This window comes from Pleurodeles waltl, chromosome 8, assembly GCF_031143425.1.
Source record: "Pleurodeles waltl isolate 20211129_DDA chromosome 8, aPleWal1.hap1.20221129, whole genome shotgun sequence".
NCBI lineage: Eukaryota > Metazoa > Chordata > Amphibia > Caudata > Salamandridae > Pleurodeles > Pleurodeles waltl.
Window position 1 is genome coordinate 829,009,117 of NC_090447.1, and position 23,470 is coordinate 829,032,586.

Sequence of the window (23,470 nt, forward strand, 5' to 3'; positions counted from 1 at the left end):
TACAAACATATCTTACACACATCACACAGCAATGACAGCGGTATAAATGGCAGGTCCACAACCAAACATGCAGCCCAGGCACAACAGCTGGCACAACCAACACACAGAGGTCACACACGCACAAACCAAAGCCCACAAACACCAAACTGCCAATTAGAAAGAAAGCAGGACAAGTATATCCACATTGATTCCTACAATATGTTGGACCAGATGTATTAAAAAAAATTAACATATAAAAATAAAAGGCCAATGGCCAGTCCAAAGTGCCAAAGGCACAAATGGCACCATAGAATGCCCCAACATTACTCCTGACTGCAAATCAACCTCCACATGGTAGGGGCATCAAGGGGGCAGGCAGGCACCTCAGGGATTGAGGGGTGTGGAAGGGGGGTTTGGGCTTGGGCTTGGGTTTGGGAGGGGGTCTTTTGTCTTGGGATTGAGAGGGGGGGTCCTTGGGCTTGGCTTTGGACTTGGGAGGGGGCTCATGGGCCTAAGCTTTGGAGGGGTAGACTTCTGGGCAGGAGGAGGGGCATACGCACTAGCAGGGGGGCAGGAGAGGACTTGGAGGTGGAAGGGCTGGACTTAGGGAGAGAGGAAGAACGCTTGGGGGTATCACAGGGTAGGAGTAGGGAACAAGGAAAACTCCAAGAGGAAATGCTTCCTAGACACACAGAGGTGGTCATGGCAGAAGGGTTTGGGAGTGGAGGGAGAGGGAGTGGTTGTAAGATATGTTTGTGCACCTGTCTGCCTGTCTTGGGTGCCAGTGGCCACGTAGAATGCTTGTGGATGCTAGGTGTCTTTTGAGTGGGTAAGTGCAGGTGTTTAGGTGTCTTGAGAGGAGGGGGGTGGAGGTGCAGGGAGATGCCATGCTGGATGGGTGACTGTCTGTTGGGGTGGTGTCTACAGGTATGGTACATGTGCTGCATGTGGGGGTGTCGGTGGTTGTGGTGGCTGCGGATGTGGTGATTGGTGTGGATGTCTGCGGGTCAGATATTGTGGAGACTGTGGGTAAGATAGGACTAGTGATGTGATCCATGAATTATGGTGTGGTGGCTGCAGGTGTGTCTGGTGTAGTGTCTCTGAAGGAGGGGGTGGTGGGGGAGTCAGTGTGGGGAGTAGATGTTAGTGTGCATGCAGGTGGCTGTTGCTTGTGTGCATGCCAGTGGTGGGTCTTGTGGTGCTTGTGTTTGTTTGCCTTGTCTGTTGCGGTGGGTGCATGCCTGTGTGTACGTGTGCTTTAGTTAGGTGTGGGGAGGGGGTTTGGGATTGGGAAGAGGTAGTTGGAGAGAGGATGGTAGACAAAGGGAGACTGGCTGCCATCTGTGTGGAGGCCAGAGCCTGAAAGGATCTCTGGAGACCAGCCAGGGCACCGTGAATGCCCTCCAGGAACACATTGCTGTGTTGGACTTCAGCTGCCAGTCCCTAGATGGCATTCAAGGTGGTAGAGTAACCCACAGAGATGGACCTCAGAAGGTCAATAGCCTCCTCACTGAAGGCAGCAGGGCTGACTGTGGCAGGGCAGAGGTGCCTGCGGCAAAGGAGATGCCACCCTCCTGGGTGAGCGGGCACAGGCAACTAGGTGGGGAGCGACAGGGAGGGTGGTGGTAGTAAGGGGGGTTGTGGACAAAGATGGTACTGGGGTGGTCCCAGATGGATCCACCAGGGAGTGTCCACAGGAGGAGGATTCCAAAGATGAGGTGGTAGATCCGGTCTCCCCAGTGGCACTCCCCTTGCCCTCCGTCCCACTGGGTCCCTCGCTCTAGCTGGCAGCAGCTTCCTGGGTCCCGTGGGCTGCAGCTTCCTCACTAGCCTCTGCCCTTTTCCTTCGCCTGATGATGCTGATGCACAGAAACAGAGAGAGAGGGAGGGAGAGAGAGATAGGGAGAATATGGGTTAACACATACCTCTCATACACACAGAGAAACATGGACATCAGTGAGTATGCATATCATGGCTAGGCCATGGCAGTTGCCAATACACATAACCTACATCATGTCATTACATGTCACTACTACCCACACCTGTATGTCAACCCTCACACCTACAACAATATCTAAGTAGGACAGCACTACTGAAGCCCTCCACATGATGCCAACCAAAGTCCTTTTAGCTGGCACAGCATGCCCTGGATGCAGTATAATTTGAATGACTGAATACACATCATACCATTCCATACCCCGATTACCCATTGGATGTGCAGCTGAATAAACAATACACTTTAGGCCTCAACAATAACAACACCAGATTAGTCCATGTCCTCAGTAATAGATCCATTACAGTGAAGACAACTCCACTCACAGACTACACAGCGCCTGACTGTCACATTACATGGCAGGCCACTCTGTACAGTGATGCCATAATAGAGAACAACTATGATTTAGCCTTCACACGTCAAGCACCCAAACAGGTAACATCCGATGTGTACAAATTGAATCTGTGGTATAGCCATGTGAATAGTCAGACTCTATCACAGAGCCAGATCACCAGACACCAAACACATATCTCACTACTTAGCATACTGCTAAGTGCATCTACATTGGGCCATGTAGCATATATAACACATCCATACTCAATCACTGAGTGCAGTGTCACAACAGATGTACTTCTGGAACACACATATTGCATCATGGACCACTTCCAATGTCAGCACACATGCAGTTACACCATTTGGACTACACACCATTAGAACTCCACCCTCACACACTCCATTCCATAAATGGCAAGACCTGTCACAGAGCACAGACAACACACATCTCAGATGGTAATTAATTGCATGCATAAGAACACATGGGCAAACATCACTGCCTGTACACCAATTACACATCCCACCACTACATGAGGCAGCCTGTGGAGACTGATAGCAAAATATGATTCACTTCAACATGCCATGTCTCATACAATACCCAACCCACTCCTAATCTGCCACTATCTTTGTGCCAAAGCAAACTGAAATAGTCCCAGCCCATCACATGTGCCCCCAACTATCCATGATGACATGATGTAGGCAGTAACTCAGCAATGTAGCATATGATTTTCTAGAGCATTGTCATACATGCCATATACACACCATGGTGACATATAAGAGATCTGCCAGGGCACATACCACCTCTAGTACCATCCCATTGGTCTTAAGGTGACATCCCCACAAGTATTGCACCTAGGAATGCATTATGGGGGTTATTACAACTTTGAGTAGGTGTTAATCCGTCCCAAAAGTGACGGTAAAGTGACAGATATACCACCAGCCGTATTACGAGTTCCATAGGATATAATGGACTCGTAATACGGCTGGTGGTATATCCGTCACTTTACCGTCACTTTTGGGACGGATTAACACCTCCTCCAAAGTTGTAATAACCCCCTATGTGTATAATCAGGCCTCATCCATTTTACATGTTTAAGTATCCCAGAGAACCTCCCTACAGTCACCAGATCACCTATAAATGCTCATTTAGCTATCAGGCCAATGCACCTGTCCCATGAAGGCCATTTCTGTGGTAGGACTGCAATGCCAGCTCCACAATCAGTCCATACCATAAGCAGTACATGATGTTCATAGTCCCAGTGATAAAAGGAGAATCACACAGTAGTATACACAGGGATGCTACACAGATGTGACTGTTCTGACACCTCGGAGCAACCAATACAGATGGATGAAGCAGGGAATACTCAATGCTTAGGGTGATACAAATACTCACATCCAATGTATAGCCAGGATGGAGACACACATGTGCCTATGTAATTTGACCATCTGCAAATTACAGACATGGAGTGGACTCGAAATAGGAGATGTACGTCCACTGATAGTAAAGCAGGCAACACATCTACAAAAATAAACTCTGCCTGGGTGCTCAATATCCTTTTACTATTGTCGGTATACATGTTGCTATTACAACAATGTAACATTGCCACCATTGAGGCACCTATTCCCATTTAAGGCCAGCCAAACCCCAGGATAAATTAAGTACTCACCCCTTTGAGGCTGCTGTGCTGCCCTCAAATGCCCATCCACCTCAAGGTAGTCCACCGGCAAAATGCAGGCCATTAGGGGGGTCAGGGTCTGATGGGTACCCCTCCATTGTTCGGAGGACATCCCCAGCGGGGCCTCCGCAGTCTTCCGGGCCCAGCGTCTCAGGTCCTCCCACTGCTTTCTGCAACGGGTGCTCCGCTGGCTGTGGACACCCAGGGTCCGCACTACGTAGGCAATGGCATAATATATACCCTTCTTTTGATGCGCGTTGACCTGCATGGGAGACACAGACAGAAAGAGAAAGTCATGTACACTGGCACCATACCAACAGCAGTGGACTATCAACATCTGACTCACCAAGTGCCCATACACCATCTTCTCTGTTCACACGCCTACACTTCATGCCCCTTCATGCATGTACTCCCTCCCCGGTACACTTACCACATTCACCATTACACACACCCCTATCACACATGACAATGGCATCTGCTCCTCTGGTGCCCCATACATCTGTCCACACAGGGGTAGGACCCCTTCCACCAGCTTGACCAGCTCCTCTGGGGTGAAGGCTGGGGCCCTATCACCTGCAGGACATGGCATGATGGCTCCAAGGGACAGTACACAGCAGCTGAGCTTGTGGAGGTCTTGCTTGCAGGAGTGTCAAGAGTCAAGTGAGCAAGGCGGCAGAAAATGGTGGTCATGGCCACCGCGTACAGGACTGTCACCACCAGCGGTCATAGCCATTAGCCCTAGTTCCCTATAGCCAGTAATATTAACCATTGAGAAGTTGCATGGCGGTTGCGAACGCCTACCACCAAGACAACATATGCCAGCAGACTTAGGTCACTTTCATCTGTTCTGGGAAGCAGGATAGTGGGCTGCAATTTTATGCACATATCATGCCTTGCTCCACCAAAATAAGTGTGCCATACACTTTTTTTGGCCAAACTGCAGAGTAGGCCTATATTGTGCCATCATGGTGTGGCTTACACAGGTGACATGCATGACATAGTGACGTGATATGGACGGAGGTCAGAGGACATACATGTCTAGATACTCGGAGGCTGTGTAACCATATAGGTATAAAGCATGACTATTTACATGATCAGTGCAGGACAGCTCAGTATACAACATATGGAACATTACACATGTGATGTGTGTCACAAATGATTTATCAGGGGCAGCAATGTGCAGCAAGGATGGAGTCCAGCTACTTTAGCATGCCCTGTATAGCATGTGTCAGCAGTGCAACGCATGTCTACAGTGTTAGGTGTGTGTGAATATGACATGTTCTGCTTCCATGTGTGAAGTGCTTATCACTTTGTATATTCTTCCCTTTCTATCCTAGATACCCTGTTATGAGGAGATTGAGACATGCATCAGTGTACCATCTGCTAGTTGACCTTGCAGCCCGGGAGGAGAGGCATATCACTCAGACATATCATCTGAATCGTCAACATCATGGATCTATGTACCCAATTGGAGCCAGATCTATTACCTGCCATACATAACCCCCATACCATCCCTCCCACAGTACGTCCTGTCAGTGCAACACTTTCTTGCTAAAGGCTCCTTTCAGATTACAGTGGGCTTGGCAGCAGGGATGTCACATCCCATGTTCAGTCTTTTGTTGAAGGATGTACTGTGTGCTTTATTGAAACACCTCGCCAGCTACATCAGGTGCCCCCAACGAACGGATTTGGCCTATGTGAAGGCAGACTTCTATGATATGGGTCACATCCCTCATGTGATGGGGCCATGGTCCCTCCCATTGCCAATGAACAGGTGTATAGGAACAGGAAGTACTAACACTCCATACATGTACAGGTGGTGTGTGTGGCAGACCAGTACATCTCACAAGTGACAGCCAAGTTTCCTGGTTCAGTGCATGACTCATACATTCTGAGGAACAGCAATGTCCCACACATGATAGCACGACTACACAGAGAGAGGGATTGGCTCATTGATATGTATGCATCTGGATGTGTATCTCTGTTATGGCACCTGACATCACCTTCTTCCCTGTGGCTACACCTGTATTGTAACAGGTCCTACCTGTGTGCACACAGGTGACTCTGGCTAGCCTAACCTTCCCTGGCTATTGACACCAGTGAGGTACCCTGCCACGGAAGGGGCACTCCATTTCAATGAGGCCCATGGCAGGACGAGGTGTGTCATTGAAAGGACATTTGGCCTTTGGAAGGCCAGATTCGGGTGCCTGGATGTCTCTGGAGGTGCCCTCCTCTACAGTCCCCAAAAGGTATGCCAGATAATAGTTGCCTGCTGCATGCTCCACAATCTTGCCCTGAGATGTCAGATACCATTACTAGCTGATGATGATGAGGCAGCTGGTCCAGTGGCTGGCAATTCAGACATGGAAAGTGATGAGGAGGCAGATGAGTAAGGTGCAGCTGACTCTAGGACTGAGCTCTTCAATCAGTACTTCCAGTAACATACAGTTAAGATGTGTGTGTAATTGCAAGTGTTGTATATCCACAATGATTGATGACAATGGTCCTCCAGAGTTGGATCATGAGTGGTGGTGTGATGTGTTCCAATGCCTATGTGTGTGTTGGGAGGGGTAACTGATTACATGTAAGGTTCTATATGAAAATGTCTCATCTCCAACATGTGTACCCAATGCAGGTTGCTAGATCAATATCTCCTATGGACAGACCAGTGTTGTGCTATGTGTCCTGCATTCACATGTTCTCACGTCATTCCAGTGACTGACTGTGTAATGTTGATCATTGCCTCGCCTACCTATAGCTTGTGACATTCATGATCATTATCCTTTGGTATCTGTTTCCAGAATGGAGTTTTGCACATGGCAAATGCCAGCTACAGTGATTAGTGATGTATTTCCAGGGAGTGGTGCTGTAAAAATAATATCTCTTGTGCCCAGTTTAGTTGCCAATCTACACTCGGCACAACAACTATCAATCAATCAATCAAAAAGTTTGTAGAGTGCACTACTCACCCGTGAGGGTCTCAAGGCGCTGGGCGAAGATGGAGCTTTCTCTACGCGACGTGCGACTATGTACTGCAAATCTGCTTTGTGTGGCACCATGCCTTCTATCCTGCTGGAACTCTCTGTCATTGTCTTTTTGCAGGTTGGATAAGTGGATTTACTCTAGTGTGTGGATGGCCTAGTGACCCCCTTACATCTGCTCTGGGACATATCTGTTGTACTGTGTCTCCTGCAGAAGTTGCCTCCCTCTGCTGTCCATTAAACTGCCCGTTGGTTTAGGGGGCCATTGCCACATAACATTTTGTATACCAAACATTTGATTATGTCAAAATAAAGACACATATGCAGTTGCTGTGATATATTGTGTTTATTATGCACAGAAGGGAAATTTGAATAAAACATAATTGAATTGGTGCATCCAGTGAGAAACAGGTAATGATTGGGGTCATGGTAGTTTCAATCGTCTGAGTAGGCGGCACAGCTGTAGGTAGCACAGGTCCAGTGTCCAAGGGCCATTGGAAAATGGAGTAATGTCATTGAACAGTCAAAAGGGTGTCTCAGTGGCACACAAGGGAGAGTAATCAGGAGAGGTTTTCTTCCTGGCAGTGGGTTTGGTTTTGGCATCTCCTTCAGCCGGATGTCTAGGTGGATGTCCAAGTTTATGAGGGGGTTCTTCAGCTACAGAGGGAGGGGTGCCTGAGGGCTGTGGTTCCCCTGGCAGGGCCTTCATTCCACTAGTTGCTGCAGATGTGGAAGACTCAGATGTGATGTGGCTAGGGGAAGGGGCATGCTGATTGGTGGAGGAAGCACACATGGTGGTGGTGAGGTGCCTGAGCACCCCTGCAATGGAGGCCATGGTAGCACTGTGGGCCTGTCACTGCTGCAAGACCTTCCGGTGGTATTTCCTCTGCAGCCTTTGTTTTTCCCGCAACATGTTAATTATCTGGCCCATCCTGTCCTAGGATTGATGGTATGCTCCCAAGACTTGGGGGATGGTTTCCTGGTCAGGTGACTCCCTTGGCTGCCCTGTCCTCTGGCCCACAGGTTCCCTCCCATTCCCCCTACCCCCATGTGCCTGTGCCCCTGGCATGGTGTGCCCACTCCTAGTGTCACTAGGACTTTCATTGTCTTGGGTGTGAGGGGGCGACTCAAGTCCCTGTACTGGTGCGCACACTATTGATTGAACAGTCCTTGGGACACTGGTTTGGGGACGAAAGGTTGGCTATGATGCTGGTGCCACAGGGTCGGGCGTTGATGTGGGTAGGGTGAGGTAGGGAGTGGTAGACTGTCCAGGTGTCCCAGATGTGCCAGGTAGGTCGTCAATGTCCAGACATGCAGCGGCGTTGTCCTCACTGGAGCCTTCATCCTCAGGAGGGCTGGCAGTCTCTGGTATCCTCTCCATGGTGGGGGTGGCAAGGGTATCTGTGGATGAGTGAGAAAGAGGTAAATGGTGAGTGTGTGATTGGTTGTCTCACTGACTGATGCATACAGTGGCTTGACTAGAGTCCCAGCAATGGGAATGACAGGTGCTACACTGCAAACATTGTTTGTGGATAGTAGAGGGTGACATGTGTACCATGCTCCATAGAGTTTGTTGTCAATCAGTCTTGGTAACTTTTGCTCAGTGGGTGGGTTCTGTTCTTGTGTGATGGTTCACATGACAGGTGTGCCCTGTTAGCTCGTGGCAATTCTGGCTTGCTAAATGTGAGTGGGAATGGCTGTGCATTACAGCATGGTGTCCAAGTGGGAGGAGGGCATGTGTGTATGCAAGGTTGCTTGTCCTGTCTGTGCATGTTGTACATGGAGTATACCTTCTTTGTTTCAAGCCCATGGTCAATCCATTTCAAGGTTGTTGATCTGGATATATGGCCCTTAGGTTTGGTGACACTGCTGTGGCTGTGTTTGGCGTTGTTTGCCAATGTGCAGTGCCATTGAATTGCTGTCATTGCCATGTAGTGTTCCTCAGGTGTAGCATCAAGTTGGTGTAGCTTATCAATAGTCATGCACTTGCCAGGGACTATTTGGGCATTGGGGCTGGGTGGTGGTGTGGCATGCAGGAGAGGGGCATTAGGTGATTAGGTAGGAGGTGTAGTGGGAGATAGAGTGGATTGGGGAGTGTTTGGGTGGTGAGGAAACATGTTGGACAGGACTTATTTGTGCCAGGGGAGTGGTAGTTACTTACCAGAGTCTAGTCCTCTGGGTATTCCAGTCGGCCCACTGGATGCAGGTTGCCAAAGACCTTCTCCTCCCATGATCTGAACTCTGGGGGAGGAGGTGGGCGCCCACCGCCAGTTTTCTGCATGGCAATTTGGTGTCTCAATGTCATGGAATGCACCTTCCCCGTTGGTCATTCCACCTCTTTCTGATGTCCTCCCTTGTGTGTGGATGGTTGCTTACTGAGTTGACCCTGTTGACAATTCTCTGCCATAACTCCATTTTCCTGGCAATGGAGGTTTGCTGGACTTATGCTCCAAACAGTTGTGGCTCTACCCTGGTGATTTCATTGACGATGACCCTCAACTCATCACCTGTGAAGCGTGGGTGCTTTTGACAGGACATGGTGGTGGTTGTGTTGTGGGTAGGGGTGGGTGTTGTGGGTGTAAGGGTATAGTGTAGGGTGCTTAGCGAGGTGGGGTGTTTCATTGTGTGTGATGTTTGTGTGTAGTCGTGATGTGTGTATTGTGTTGTTTGTGCAGTTGTGTGGTGTGTGCTAAGTGTGAAGTGTATATGTGCCTATGGTGTACAAGTGCTGGTCATTTGGTTGTGACTCCTCTCTCTGTCTGTAAATATCATTTTGGTAGCAAAAGATTGTGGGTTGTGTGGGGGTGAGTTATATAGTGCTCTGTGTCTGTTGTGTGTATGTTTGTCAGGTGTGGGAGATTCGAACGTCCAATGTGGTGTTGTGTTCTGTTTGTTGTGGGTTTTTGAGTGCAGTGGTTTGCACTGCCAATTGTTTTCTGCCATGGAAGAACCGCTGTGGTGATTTGTGTCTTGTAATGTGATAGGTGGAAGGTTGTTGGGCTGGCGGTGCTAGTGGTGGAACCGTATCTTTCCTGCCACCTGTGTCCCAGCAATATTGGATTTTTGGATGTTTAGTGGCGGTCTTCAGAGTGTGACCCGTAATACAGCGGTCTGATTACCACCAACATGGTGGTCTTTTGTTGGCCGCCACTGTGGGGTTCTTGAAAAAAGACCGCCAAAGTTATAATGAGGCTCAGAGTATGATGTACTTTTTGATGGAAAACATGTAATTGTTTTTGGTGATTTATTGCAACTTACCCCCGTGAAAGGACAGTCTGTATTTAGGATACTCTTACATGAAGAAACTCATAATTCTTTAGGAAGCATTGGAAATGTAAACATTTCATTGAATTTCTAGTAGAATGAACTAATTAGAAACATATGTCAAGCATCTGATATGCAATATGGAAGAATTTTGAAGGACATCAGAGTAGGAATACTGTCAGTAGAAGGAGAATGTTGTTTGGAAACTTGACTTATAAAGAATATATTTCCTTCCAAAATATCTGCAGCACAGCTTATGTTTGAATTTATTCAACAACAAAAATCCATTGTGTGTCTAATGTCTACTCTTCAAGAATGCATCTCTTTTAATGAAGAACTGCTGCAACTGGAGAAATAACAAATACTGAATCTCACAGCAGTTGATAAAATGGAATACCAAGGAGTAACAATAGTACTGAATGAAAAACTACACTCAAAATTGGATTCTTTGGAACAGTCTGTTTCCAAAACTGCAAGATTAGAAAAGTGTCTATGTTTGTAAGAACTGCAGGGTGATTTTGCATCAAGATTTAAATGTTGAAGAAGGATTGGTTAATGGAGCCAGGGGCAAAATAACTGATTTTATTTTGCATCCTAATAGAAACGAGGTTGAAATCTTAGCAATTGATTTTGCTGACCTTGAAGGTATAAAACAGTTAGGAGGGTGTGTTGTGATTTTCTTGATTGTAAAAGACTTGCATGTTCGTAGAAAGCGGTTTCTATTATCTTTATCATGCGCTGTAACAATTCATAAGTCTCAAGGACTAAGTGTAGATGCTGCATTTATTACCATTGGTAGCACTGTATTCAAGGAAGGTATGTCATATGCAGCATTTTCATGGGTGAGAACTTTGCCCGATTTGTATCTCATAGAGTCTGATAACAGTAAAGTAAATGCTGATTTGAGTTGCGTGATAGAGTATAACTGTTTGAGAAGCCTGTATGCTCTGCATTTAGGCCAGTACCCAGTTTATGAAAAGCCTAGAATATCACCAAAACAAAAGATTTTGAAGGATCATACTGACGTTCGTGATAAAAAGAGATAAGAAGAGAAGAAAGAAGTATTGTAGAAAAATAATAGTAACAATGCTGGTAAAATTGTAGTTTACCTGTTCTCAAACATCTCTGGAGTCAACTGATATGCCAAAGTAGCTCTCAATGCACTATTCTCTTTACCTGCTCTAGTTCATGCAATTAAACAGAAAAAGGATAAAAGATTGTGCTCTTTACCTTTTACCTTGTTATGACTCTTGTGTAGTGATAGAAATAAAATATATTCTGCATTTCATATTAGAGGTCTTGTAAAGGTGTGCACTGGATCTGTACACTTCACACAAAACACTCAAGAAGATGCACAAGAATTCTTAATGGTCTTACTAAGTATTTTAGAAGAAGAGATGGTACCTATTGAGGAACTATTTGGATTAGGTTATTCTTGGCAGCATGATTGTGAAAATTGTTCCTTTTCTTCAAGAACAGAAATAGATTCCAAACGATTTATCTACCTAAACCTACCAAATTGTAAAACTGTCAGTTTTGAAAAATTGTTTAGAGATGCATCACAAACCTTGCACAGGCTTTCTTTTCAGAGCTGGGGATAGTATACCATCTCCATATAACACTTTCTTTCCTGGCAGCCCATCCTGATGTTCTTCCACTTTTTCCAATGCTCTAGACCTGCCTGGATTTCCACCTTCTGCCCTTTTTATTTCCCAGTGAAAAATGCAGCCTTCTCCCCAGTAGAGAATACAAAAATTACTCTATTGGGTGTTTTATTTTTTCAAAGGTTTTGTGCGGTTCTTATGAATCAATAGAAAGGCAGATTATTTTGTCATTCCCTGACTCCTCGAATTTTGTGACAAATCCGCTGATTCGACATATTTTGAAACTACCTTGTTTGTACAGAAATAAATACCACATTCATTTAACAGCGCTAAAATATATCCATTCCTACAGTAGAATTTAATTTACAAACTCTCACATATAAAAAATATTTTTAAAATAAATTGACGAATCCACGGATTCGGATTGCAACTAACAAGTGATCAGAGCAAAAACAGTAGTGTTCATTCACATGAGAATTTTCACATCTGCTGAAAGTACGTGGACCCGAAATTTAAGAAAAAAGTAAAATAAAACATTGATTAATGTACAATACAAGTCTTTTATATTATAATTCTTCTTATAAATGTACTTCTTTTTCTTTATGTTTTTTATAATTTATATATACAAAAATCACAATAGTTTCACTGAAAAAAACAGGTTACAGGGGCGTTATAGTTAGGAAATATAATTTAAAAAAACAATAGAAATTCACTGAACAAACCAAAGGTTACAGTGATGTTATAGTTAGGCTCATATTTAACTCATACAAAACCAGTGAAATTCAGACATCACTATAATGTGAGTCCCCGTAATGCATTGCTCATGACCTCATATATTACAACACTCATGACATGGTCAATGACATCACTGATGACATCTCAAATGACATCACTGATGACAACATCCACAGAACCACTCACACACCTACTCATACCCACATACAAACTCTCATAGAGTCACATACATATACCTTCTCACATACTCATTCACAGACCCATGAAACTACTGACACACAAACCACTCTCTCACTCAGTCACTCACACAGCCACTGACAGAACCACACACTTACCCAGATATTACTTACTCACCTATTCATACAGTCATGCAGCTACTTATACATCTACTCACAGATCCCTGCAGCCACTGACACTCCCACTCATACACCCATGCAACCACTCAGATACCCACAAACAGACCCAATCAGCCACTAACATGCCCACTCGAACACCCATAAAACCACTCATACACCCACACAGCCATACAATCACTGACAAATCTACTTACTCACAAATACAGTCACTTACACGCCCAGCTACTCATCCATACAAGCACTCACACACCAACTCACTCACCAAAACATACAAGAACCCACCCACTCACTCACCCAGGCAGCCACTCACAAAACTCACTCACTCACTGATGCAGCTCATCATACTTCCACTCACTCTCCCAATCACTGACACAGACACTCACTTACACATACACCCACTAAAACATACACTCACTCATCCATACTGTCATTGACTCACCCACTCACTCACTGATACAGTCATTAACACACCCAGTCACCTACTCATACAAGCGCTCACACACTCACTCCCACTCTTAAACACTCATACACCCACTCACTCAACCATTTCAGCCACTCACACAGCCACACACCTACATACACATCAACTCACTCTCCCATAATGCAACTGACTAAACCACTCACACACCCATAGACACACTCACACACCCACTCACATATCTATTGAACCACTTACGCTCACTGGATGATGTAATCAGTGATGTCATTTGAGATGTCATCAGTGATGTCATCAGTGATGTCATTGACCATGTCATGAGTGATGAAATAGTTGAGGTTATAAGCAGTGCATTAAGGGGGAGTGCAAGTTATAGTTAGGTCAGGTAACTATAACTGCTGAATTTTCTTGGTTTTGTACGAGTAAGATATGAGCCTAACTATAACGTCCATGTAACCTTTGGTTTTTCATTGAATTTCTATTTTTTTTAATTATATTTCCTAACTATAACATCCCTGAAACCCTTGGTTTCTTCTGTGAAAATAAATATATGTTATAGTTAGGAAACAGAATAAAAAAAAATAGAAAAAAAAAAAAAACATAGGTTCCAGGGATGTTATAGTTAGGCCAATATTTTAAATGTACATAACCATAGTAATTCACCTGTTATAGCTAGAGTTATCTCAAGTAACTACAACTCGTGCCCTAAGGTATCTATAACTCGCGTCCTACCATGCACAGAGTTTCCATCAACAATTTTAGTGCAAATATTACATTGATATTATCAATTATGTTATCAAAGATGTCATGAGTGCAGTAAATTGTGGGTTACTTAGCAATGCATGGCAAGGGCGTGGGTTATAGTTACCTTAGGGCACAAGTTATAGTTACTTGAGATAATTATAACTATAGCAGTTTAAAATATTAATGCCCCCAGGACATGGCCCACCTGGCGGTTTCAGTGAAACAAGCACAGGAGCCTGTTCTTGTTTTTTTATTTTATTTTATGTGGATCTGCCATGACTCCTGCAGAAAATAAAAAAAAATGCTTTTTGCTCTGGGCGGTCCCTCTGGGACCCCAGCACCAGAGCTAATGGATCAGGGAGTCTCTACCCTGACACTTTTGTTTTTTTCAATCTTTTTTTCAGTGACTGAGCAGCATGACTACCAACTCTTCCTTGTTGAAGTGTTGGCAGCCAATCAGATCTCAGCACGAGATTGGGAGGGTTCGCTGAGGCTTTGTGTCCCTATATATACAAATTTGTTTTTTCTTCAATTACTCAGAAACTAGTGAACAGAGTTACACCAAATAAGAAAAAGGCCGCTTTCTGGACCAAGAGCCACCTTTCTGCCAAATTTGGTGTAATTCCGTCCAGTGGTTCTGGCACTATTCCTGTTCAAACTCCCCCAGGGTAAAATGCATGGGGAAAAAGTGTTTTGGTAACCCCCCTTTTTCTTGGCCCCTGCTTGACAGATCACCCTACAATTTTCCAGACAGACGCTAAATGAGCATTGTATATTTTGGGAAAATTTTGTGAAGAGTCATCGAATTCATCAAATGGCGCTAAAGTTATTAGCAAAGCAGGCTGCGGCCAGACCCTGCAGTCAATTCCCTGTAGGCATTTAAACCTGTGCCACGCACGGCCTTTGGCTGTACGCAGCTGCAGTTGGCCACAGGGCTTTGCGGCAAGCACAGCTTTCATTCACCAATGGCGGTTGTTGGCCGCAGGCCCTGGCCTACAGCCAGGTCCTGCAGCCAACCCTCTATTACCATCTAAACCCGTGTGCAGAGAAAACATCCTTGCTTTGCCTTGAATGAGTTCTAGAAGGTGGGAGGATTTGTCCATTAGAGATGCATAGCTTCAACTGGGGCATCTGCTATGTCTATAAGTGCTTGCAGTTGAGGTTTAATTTCTGTGAAATGAGCATTGGTGCATGAATGGATATTATCACCTGCTAATTATCCTGTTATATGTTTAGTCCATGGTTTGGCATAAAATGTCTACTCAACTGGAGTACTTTCTATTGGCTAATTAGTAAGTGCAATCTCTTCTGCAGTGACTGTGACGAGTGAACTCTTTCCTCTGGTTCTTTCCTGCTGAGGGCGGAGTCCCTCAAGCAGCACTTTCTGTGCTCTATATCTACAAGGCAGAGTCACTCTGTCAGTGCATTCTGTGCTCCATATTTACAACGTGACGCACTTCACCCAGTGCCTCACTTTTTGTATGGCTGCGTCAGAAAATATCTGCACTAGAACCAGCTTAACCACTCAGTTTATAATTTATGGAGGGTAGGCGTTCCTTCACAAAATCACACAACTGACACAATGATATTTACAAGTTTGGCAATGTGTGACGCTTCTTTCAGATGCATGGTGCTAAGCCTAGAATGCATCGAAATTCCTGCACCTCTATAACCCAAGAGTAGGAAATGAGGCAGTGGCCGTGGTATAGGAATCTGACCATCTGAAGTCACTTCACACACTGTAATTAACTAGTATATCACATTCCCTCAACTAGTAGTATGTCTACACATGTAATAATCATGTTGTAGGACCCCTTGACCAACTTAGGACCATGGCACCTATGATATCATCATCCACTGCAGCAAGACAATGTGATGTTGTGTACTCCATGTTAGGTTAAGGCCAGGATTAATACATCTCCAAATGTGAATGGGTCCCCAAGTCCAGCCAAGTGTACTCCAAACCACAAAAGGTAAGTACACACATAAGGTAGCTAACACAAGAATTGGCACTTACATTACGACATGTACTTGTAACCACTCATATTCAGGTGTCACTCAATATATCACACATACTTAAGTATCTTTGTAGACATAAGTAGAGTATGCCCGCTGTAATGAGACACATAGCCATACTTCATACTTGAATGCTTTACATCAGGCTTCTCCAATGAGTAGCTTGTGAGCTATTGGAAGCTCTCAAGCCGCCTGTCAACAGCTCAATTATGTGCATCCCAGCTGTCAAAAATTGAACTTTTTAGTTGGTTAAATTAATAAATGTGTGACAAAATTGTGTGTTCCAAGACACACCTGTGTGTATTCTTAGAACTCATAAGCTCATGTTTGGAAAAAAATGGCTGGATTTCCAAAATATATTTAAAGGTGATTTGTGAGCGATAAATCATGTGTGGAGACTTATTACTAATATGAGAACTCTTGTGCCAAGCACACTGCAGCAGGCATGTATTACCTATGTATAAGCAGTTCAACTTGACAAATCCATTTTTACATGACTGCTGGCAACCCTCCTGATGAACAGAGGTGATCACTGCTGGTCAGAGTAAACTTGGTGGTTACTAATGTAATCTTGTATGATGTAACTATTAGAACACGAATACTACTGGAATCTCATATTGATTTTAGATTAACATAAGTGGCTCTTCTTACGCAAAAGGTTGGAGTCCCCTGCTTTACATCCAGGATCAATGTAATAGAGTCCAAGGTGAGGTTTTTTTACCATTTCACACTCTATTACATTGGTCCCCACATATTAGGCTACTTGCGTCAGTCAGAACCAACAATGTTTTTTAACGCATTGATGAAGTTGCGTCTGTTGTAAGGCCAACTTCAGCAATGTGCCACTTTTGGGGCTGATGCGTTGCAGCATCCTTCCCACAGATGCGTCAGAAGATGCATCCTTGGGACCTAATGCCATGGTACCCCATATTGTAAATACAACGCATCCATGGCATTGTAAACTGTTTTGCCTCAGCACGTTATTTTGATGCATCGCTGCCTTAAAGCAGTGATGCGGCATTCCTTGTAAATATGCCTCTATGTATGTCTATTGACTTAAAGTGAGGTCAGAGTGTTTCTATGGTTGAAAAACCACAGGCTACAATCTGCATGAACACCATCATTTTCTTTGAGATCTGTCTTTTATTTACCAAGAAGAAAGGTTCATATTTTAAATGTGTAAATCCTACAATGTATACTTTTTCCTGTCACTATGGTTACGCTGTGGGCCTCATTTACGAGGCCCTAGACGCACACTGCGCCACTGGCGCATCATCATTTTTTTGGTCCGGTGGTGGAGTGTGCCAGCCCATATTTACAAGGCCAAGACAAAGCCACCTTTCATGGCTTTTTATGGCCTTATAAATATGGACTTCTTTCACGCATAACACTGCGTGAAATGGGCATTCCATGGGTGTTGCTTGGAGTGTTCCCACACAACACCCATGGAACTAGGCAGCAATTTGTGTGCAAGCACAGGGGGAGAGGACAGAAATGTGCTGCATCTTGTAGAGACAGCGCCTTTCTGCCGTTTCCCAGTGGTGCAGATGGTGCAGCAAGGTACTTGCTGTGCACCCGGCGCCACGGGCATCGTAAATGAGGCCCTATATGTAGTGTAATAGACTGCATACATAAATGAATACGTATGCAATATCTGTACAGCGGGACTCTGGAAAAAAAGAAATCGGAACGGAGTACTAAACTGTAGTTGTCCACTTCTTGCTAATCAAATAACCTATTCATTAAAATGTTCCTGTAGGACACTCTGTGGCCTCCCTTTGTAGCAACACCCATGCTTACTCAACTTCATGTAACACTGAGAGCTTGATGTGGTTCCATCACAATGCCAATGCAATTAACCACAGAACACTGATTTCGGACTAGAAAGCTGAAACCGTAGGGCACACACTTTCTGCAGCTTATGCTGTTAGATAAAATTAGCCTGGCCCTATGTTGCGGTATATGTATCTCATATGAGCACATTCGCACATTGTTTCTATGTCACCACTCCGCCTGGCAATAGGGTAGTTTATTTGACTATATAAATGTGTGGATTCTTAGTTCTGCCTTCTATGATCTCTATGCATATTTTTTGTAAGTCTCATGTCAGAGCGATTGACTCAATAACTGATTCCCCTCCCTCTTGTCTTCACGTCAGAAATGGGGTGCCAAATTGGGGATACTTGGGGCTACCATTAGCCTTGAGATGCTGTGTATCTTTTTTGCTGCTCCATCACTATCACTTCCTTGGCACCAACATAACAATTGGTTGGTGAGTATGCTTATATGATCCTCCTATGGGAAGTTGTGGAGGTGGGTTCCCAACACACGTTTCACTTCTGCTCCTCCTATTAGGTGGGACGGATGTGGATGATGTTTATTTGGCAGTGCTGAGCTTGTTCTCATAAAATGTAAATTCAGATGCTTAGTTAGGCCTGCAGTTTTAGGGGCATATTTAAGAGCCCCTAGCACCACCTGAGGGCCACCACATAGTGTCATTTTTTTAATGGTAAGGTGGCCCTAAAGTGGCATTTTCTCTGTGCCATATTTACAAAGAGGAGCAATGCATGCATTGCGCCACTTTCTAAAGCCTTGCACCACATTATGCCTGTGCCAGGCATAATGTATGCAAGGGGGCATTCCCCCATTAGGGGACAAGAAAAATCTAATAAGAGATTTCCCTGCACCATATTTTCGGCACTTTTAATGCCTGCTCAGAGTAGGTGTTAAAAGGGCGCATACCATTATTTATAATGGGGCCCTATGTACTCTGCAGGAGTAGCACCAAATTTGTGGCGCTACTCCTGCAGAGTACATTAATAGCGTAAAATAAATACACTATTGCCCTTTACCCTGCGCCATGATGCGTTGTATTTTAAATATGGTGCACACATGGTGGCGGTTGGGGGTCACTAAGGGGCACAAGGAAAGAGGCGCACTTTTATTAAGTCTGCCCCTTACTGTTTACCAATGACAAAAGTTGAATCCCACAGAAGAGGATATTAATGGTTGCTCTTTTGGGCTTATACAGGAATGGTTAAATCAACCTCTGTTCTATTTAATTTTATGCTTTGTAATTAGATGCTCTCATTTACTTAAGGAATACATGTTTCTTCTGTAAAACTTTATTTGGACTTCAAAGTCTTAATTGATTAACTGGATATTTTTGCTGTATACATAATTATGGGTTCACGTGGGCTACTTACCACCTAAGTCGCACACCTTTGAGAAAGGTGAAAGATCCAAGGCTGCAATCACATCTCCGTCACATAGACCACCAATGGTATTCATAAACTGCATAAATTTTAACATGGCGTCGTCCGTGCTAGGGACAGAACAAAAAAAAAAACATTTTGAAGGATATGCAACTTTAAGAATTTTATACATCCCCACCATGCATATGGAGTATCATCCAGGTCTGCACAGAGAAGCTTCTTCATAAGTACACATACTGTTGGCATATCTATGCTGCATATCATGAAATGGGTCGATGGTCCACAATGACAATGTTTGATAAAACATATACAAAGTTTGTCAGTTTTAGGCTCTTCCAAAGAATCATGAATGGTTCTTTCATGAATCCTCTCTTTCTTTATGTCACAAGCAGCTATATGAAGCTGGGCTTTTCTGGCACATTGCAGAGCGAAGAGCCTGTTGTAGGGGCCTCCAGGGCATAAAGTGAATACTTGTAACCAGATATGTCTCTGATTTGCAGCTTTTAAAAAAAAAGGAAAATCTGGGAAGGTGGGAAATGTTTGCCTTTTACTATTTCTGAGCTGGGCTGTCTAAAATAATGCTCTCATAGGAGATATGTCGAGTTAAATAAACTGATTGTCAGTCCTGCATGGGGGCTAAAAGAGTTGCTATGCTCTTCCCACCCGGAAAGGGTCGCTCCCCTTTGGGGGGCATGTGTTTTAGGGCCATTTCTGCCCCCCTTGAGGGGGGCAGAAAACACTAGATCACCAGGGTTTTTTTTTTTTATGTGTATTTATGTGGGGGGTGCCCCCTTGGGCAAGGGGTGCCCCCCCCCAAGGGGGCAGAGAACTGTTGGCCTTTTCTGCCCCCCTTGGGGGCAAATCGGCCTATTTTTTTTAGGTCCATAGGCACCAGGGATTGTGTGTGTAGTGGATGGGGGGGCGCCCCCGTGGGCAAGGGTCGCTCCCCTTTGGGGGGCATGTCTTTTAGGGCCATTTCTGCCGCCCTTGGAGACAGATCAGCCTATTATTTTTAGGCTGATCAGTCCCCAAGGGGGTCAGAAACCACTAGAACGCCAGGGATTTTTTTTTATTTGTTTATTTTGGGGGGGGGGCGTCCCCTTGGTCACGGGGCACCCCCCCAAGGGGGACATTGACCTGTTGGCCATTTCTACACCCCCTGGGGGCAGATGGGCCTATTTTTTTAGACCCACCTGCCCCCAAGGGGGGCAGAAGCCACTTAGACACCAGGGATAGTGTGTGTTAGTGGATGGGGGGGGCCTTGGGCAAGGGTCGGCCCCCCACTTTGGGGGCACATGTACCCAGGCCATTTCTGCACCCCTTGGAGACAGATCAGCCTATTATTTTTAGGCTGATCTGCCCCCAAGGGTGGCAGAAACCACTAGAACGCCAGGGATTTTTTTTTTTTGTTTATTTTTGGGGGGGGGGGCGTCCCCTTGGTCACGGGGCACCCCCCCAAGGGGGACATTGACCTGTTGGCCATTTCTACACCCCCTGGGGGCAGATGGGCCTATTTTTTTAGACCCACCTGCCCCCAAGGGGGGCAGAAGCCACTTAGACACCAGGGATAGTGTGTGTGTGTGTGTTAGTGGATGGGGGGGGGCCTTGGGCAAGGGTCGCCCCCCACTTTGGGGGCACATGTAACCAGGCCATTTCTGCACCCCTTGGAGACAGATCAGCCTATTATTTTTAGGCTGATCTGCCCCCAAGGGGGGCAGAAACCACTAGAACGCCAGGGATTTTTTTTTATTTGTTTATTTTTGTGGGGGGGCGTCCCATTGGTCACGGGGCACCCCCCCAAGGGGGGCATTGACCTGTTGGCCATTTCTACACCCCCTGGGGGCAGATGGGCCTATTGTTTTAGACCCACCTGCCCCCAAGGGGGGCAGAAGCCACTTAGACACCAGGGATAGTGTGTGTGTTAGTGGATGGGGGGGGCCTTGGGCAAGGGTCGGCCCCCCACTTTGGGGGCACATGTACCCAGGCCATTTCTGCACCCCTTGGAGACAGATCAGCCTATTATTTTTAGGCTGATCTGCCCCCAAGGGTGGCAGAAACCACTAGAACGCCAGGGATTTTTTTTATTTGTTTATTTTTGTGGGGGGGGGCGTCCCTTTGGTCACGGGGTGCCCCCCCCCAAGGGGAGCATTGACCTGTTGGCCATTTCTGCACCCCCTGGGGGCAGATGGGCCTATTATCTTAGGCCCACCTGCCCCCAAGGGGGGCAGAAGCCACTTAGGCACCAGGGATAGTGTTGTGTGTTTTTTTGTTTTTTTTTTGTTTGAGGGCTGTCTCCTTTGGCAAGGGTCGCTCTCCATGGGGACACACTACTAAAGGTATTTTCTGGCTTCCTTGGGGCAGACAGGCCTATTTTTTTAGTAGGCCCATCTGCCCACTATGGCAGAATCCACTTAGGCACCAATTTCTAAATGTTTGATGGTGGGGTGTTTGTCAACTGAAGAAGTCTTTGCATTTGTGATAAAAAATGTTTTCCTCCTTTTTGTTCTAGTTCAAAGCTTTTGCTTTATTTGCTGTGGCTCCTTGTGGTTTTGACGGTGGTTGACCTGCAGTTTGCACAGTTGCATGTTTTAGGTAAGTAAAAACAATTTACTCCAAAGGAGTATTGTTGCCATGCATGAATGTTTGTAGGGGGTGTACTAAATGCAGGATTATGTGTGAAATTGTCCTTAGGTTTGTGCACAATGATATTTGCCTTTCTTTCTTTATTTTTAGTGGGATATCATTGGTGATTGCTGTGTAGTTGCTGGGGAATCAAGCTTTTTCAGGCAAGTGAGTGGTATGGTTTTTGAGTTTATAACTTTTACTAACAAAGTTACACTTTGTTACTTGTCTTACACAGTGCTGGTTGTTGGTGGTGAATTTCTCCAGTTAATTTTAGCATGAGAGATCATGGCTAGCCGCAGGATGACCGCTCAGCAGGTGGTTGGTATGCTTTTTGAGTCACAGTCTGATCATGACTATGAGACGGACTCTGCATCTGAGGCAGAGGAGGAAGTCAGAGATTCTGGCAGTGATGTTTCTGTTGGAGGGGAATCTTCTGATGATGAAGCCACACTCAGTGCAGATGAAGGGCCTGTTTTAGAGGAGGACATTGATGTGCCAATAGTGCAGCAACCTGGGGCTGAAAGGTTTCCCGTTATAAGACCTGATGTCTGGGTTGCCCCAAACATGGAGCAGCCAGAGTTGCCTGCCATTACTGGTCTCCCGGGGTGTAACGCCAATCCAGAGAACTTTATGCCTATCAATTTCTTTGAGTTATTCATGGATGATATGTTTTTGGAAGAGATTGTTGAGCAGACTAATTTGTATGTGGAGCAGCATTTGAGGGACAACGCTGCTAGACTTAGGCCACACTCTAAAGCTGTTCAGTGGATTCCCACAAATTTGGAGGAGATAAAAAAGTTTTGGGGTTTGACTTTTTTGATGGGGTTGATAAGGAAGCCGTCACTGGCTTCTTATTGGTCTACTAGTCCCTTGATGGCAACAGCTATATTTGCAGCGACCATGAGTCGTAATCGGTATTTGCTTCTTCTTAGGATGCTGCATTTTGTTGACAATGCATTAGCCTTGCCACAAGATCACCCAGATTCTGACCGCATTTTTAAGATTAGGCCATTCCTTGATCATTTTGTAGATCGGTTTTCGGAGGTCTATGTTCCAGGCAAAGAGTTAAGTGTGGACGAGTCTTTGCTCCTCTTCAAGGGTCGTTTGGTTTTTAGGCAGTACATTCCTAGCAAAAGGGCACGATATGGAATTAAATTGTATATGCTGTCTGAAAGTAGGACAGGATATGTGTATAGTTTCCGTGTGTACACTGGTAGGGATTACAATATTGACCCCCCTGGTTGTCCTCCCACTTTTGGAGTTACTGAGAAAATTGTGTGGGATCTTGGTAGACGACTGTTCAACAAAGGTCACCATTTGTATGTAGATAACTTCTACACTGGTGTGCAGTTGTTCAAGGAATTGTTTAGAGTGGACACAGTTGCTTGTGGCACAATCCGTTCTAACCGGAAAGGCTATCCATGGGAGCTTGTCTGTAAAAAACTTGAGAGGGGACAGTGCTGTGCCTTGCGGAACGAGGAGCTGCTAGCTTTGACATTTTCAGACAAGAGGG

General features: G+C 45.3%; 1 protein-coding gene across 1 annotated transcript in view; it reads right to left on the reverse strand.

Moving 5' to 3' along the window:
• Window positions 1–23,470, reverse strand: part of LOC138250335 (acetylserotonin O-methyltransferase-like) — a 962,469-nt gene that overhangs the window by 433,916 nt on the left and 505,083 nt on the right. Inside the window, exon 5 of the mRNA XM_069205108.1 lies at window positions 19,324–19,442. Coding sequence (XP_069061209.1) covers window positions 19,324–19,442 — 119 coding nt within the window. The remainder of the gene's footprint in view (window positions 1–19,323; window positions 19,443–23,470) is intronic.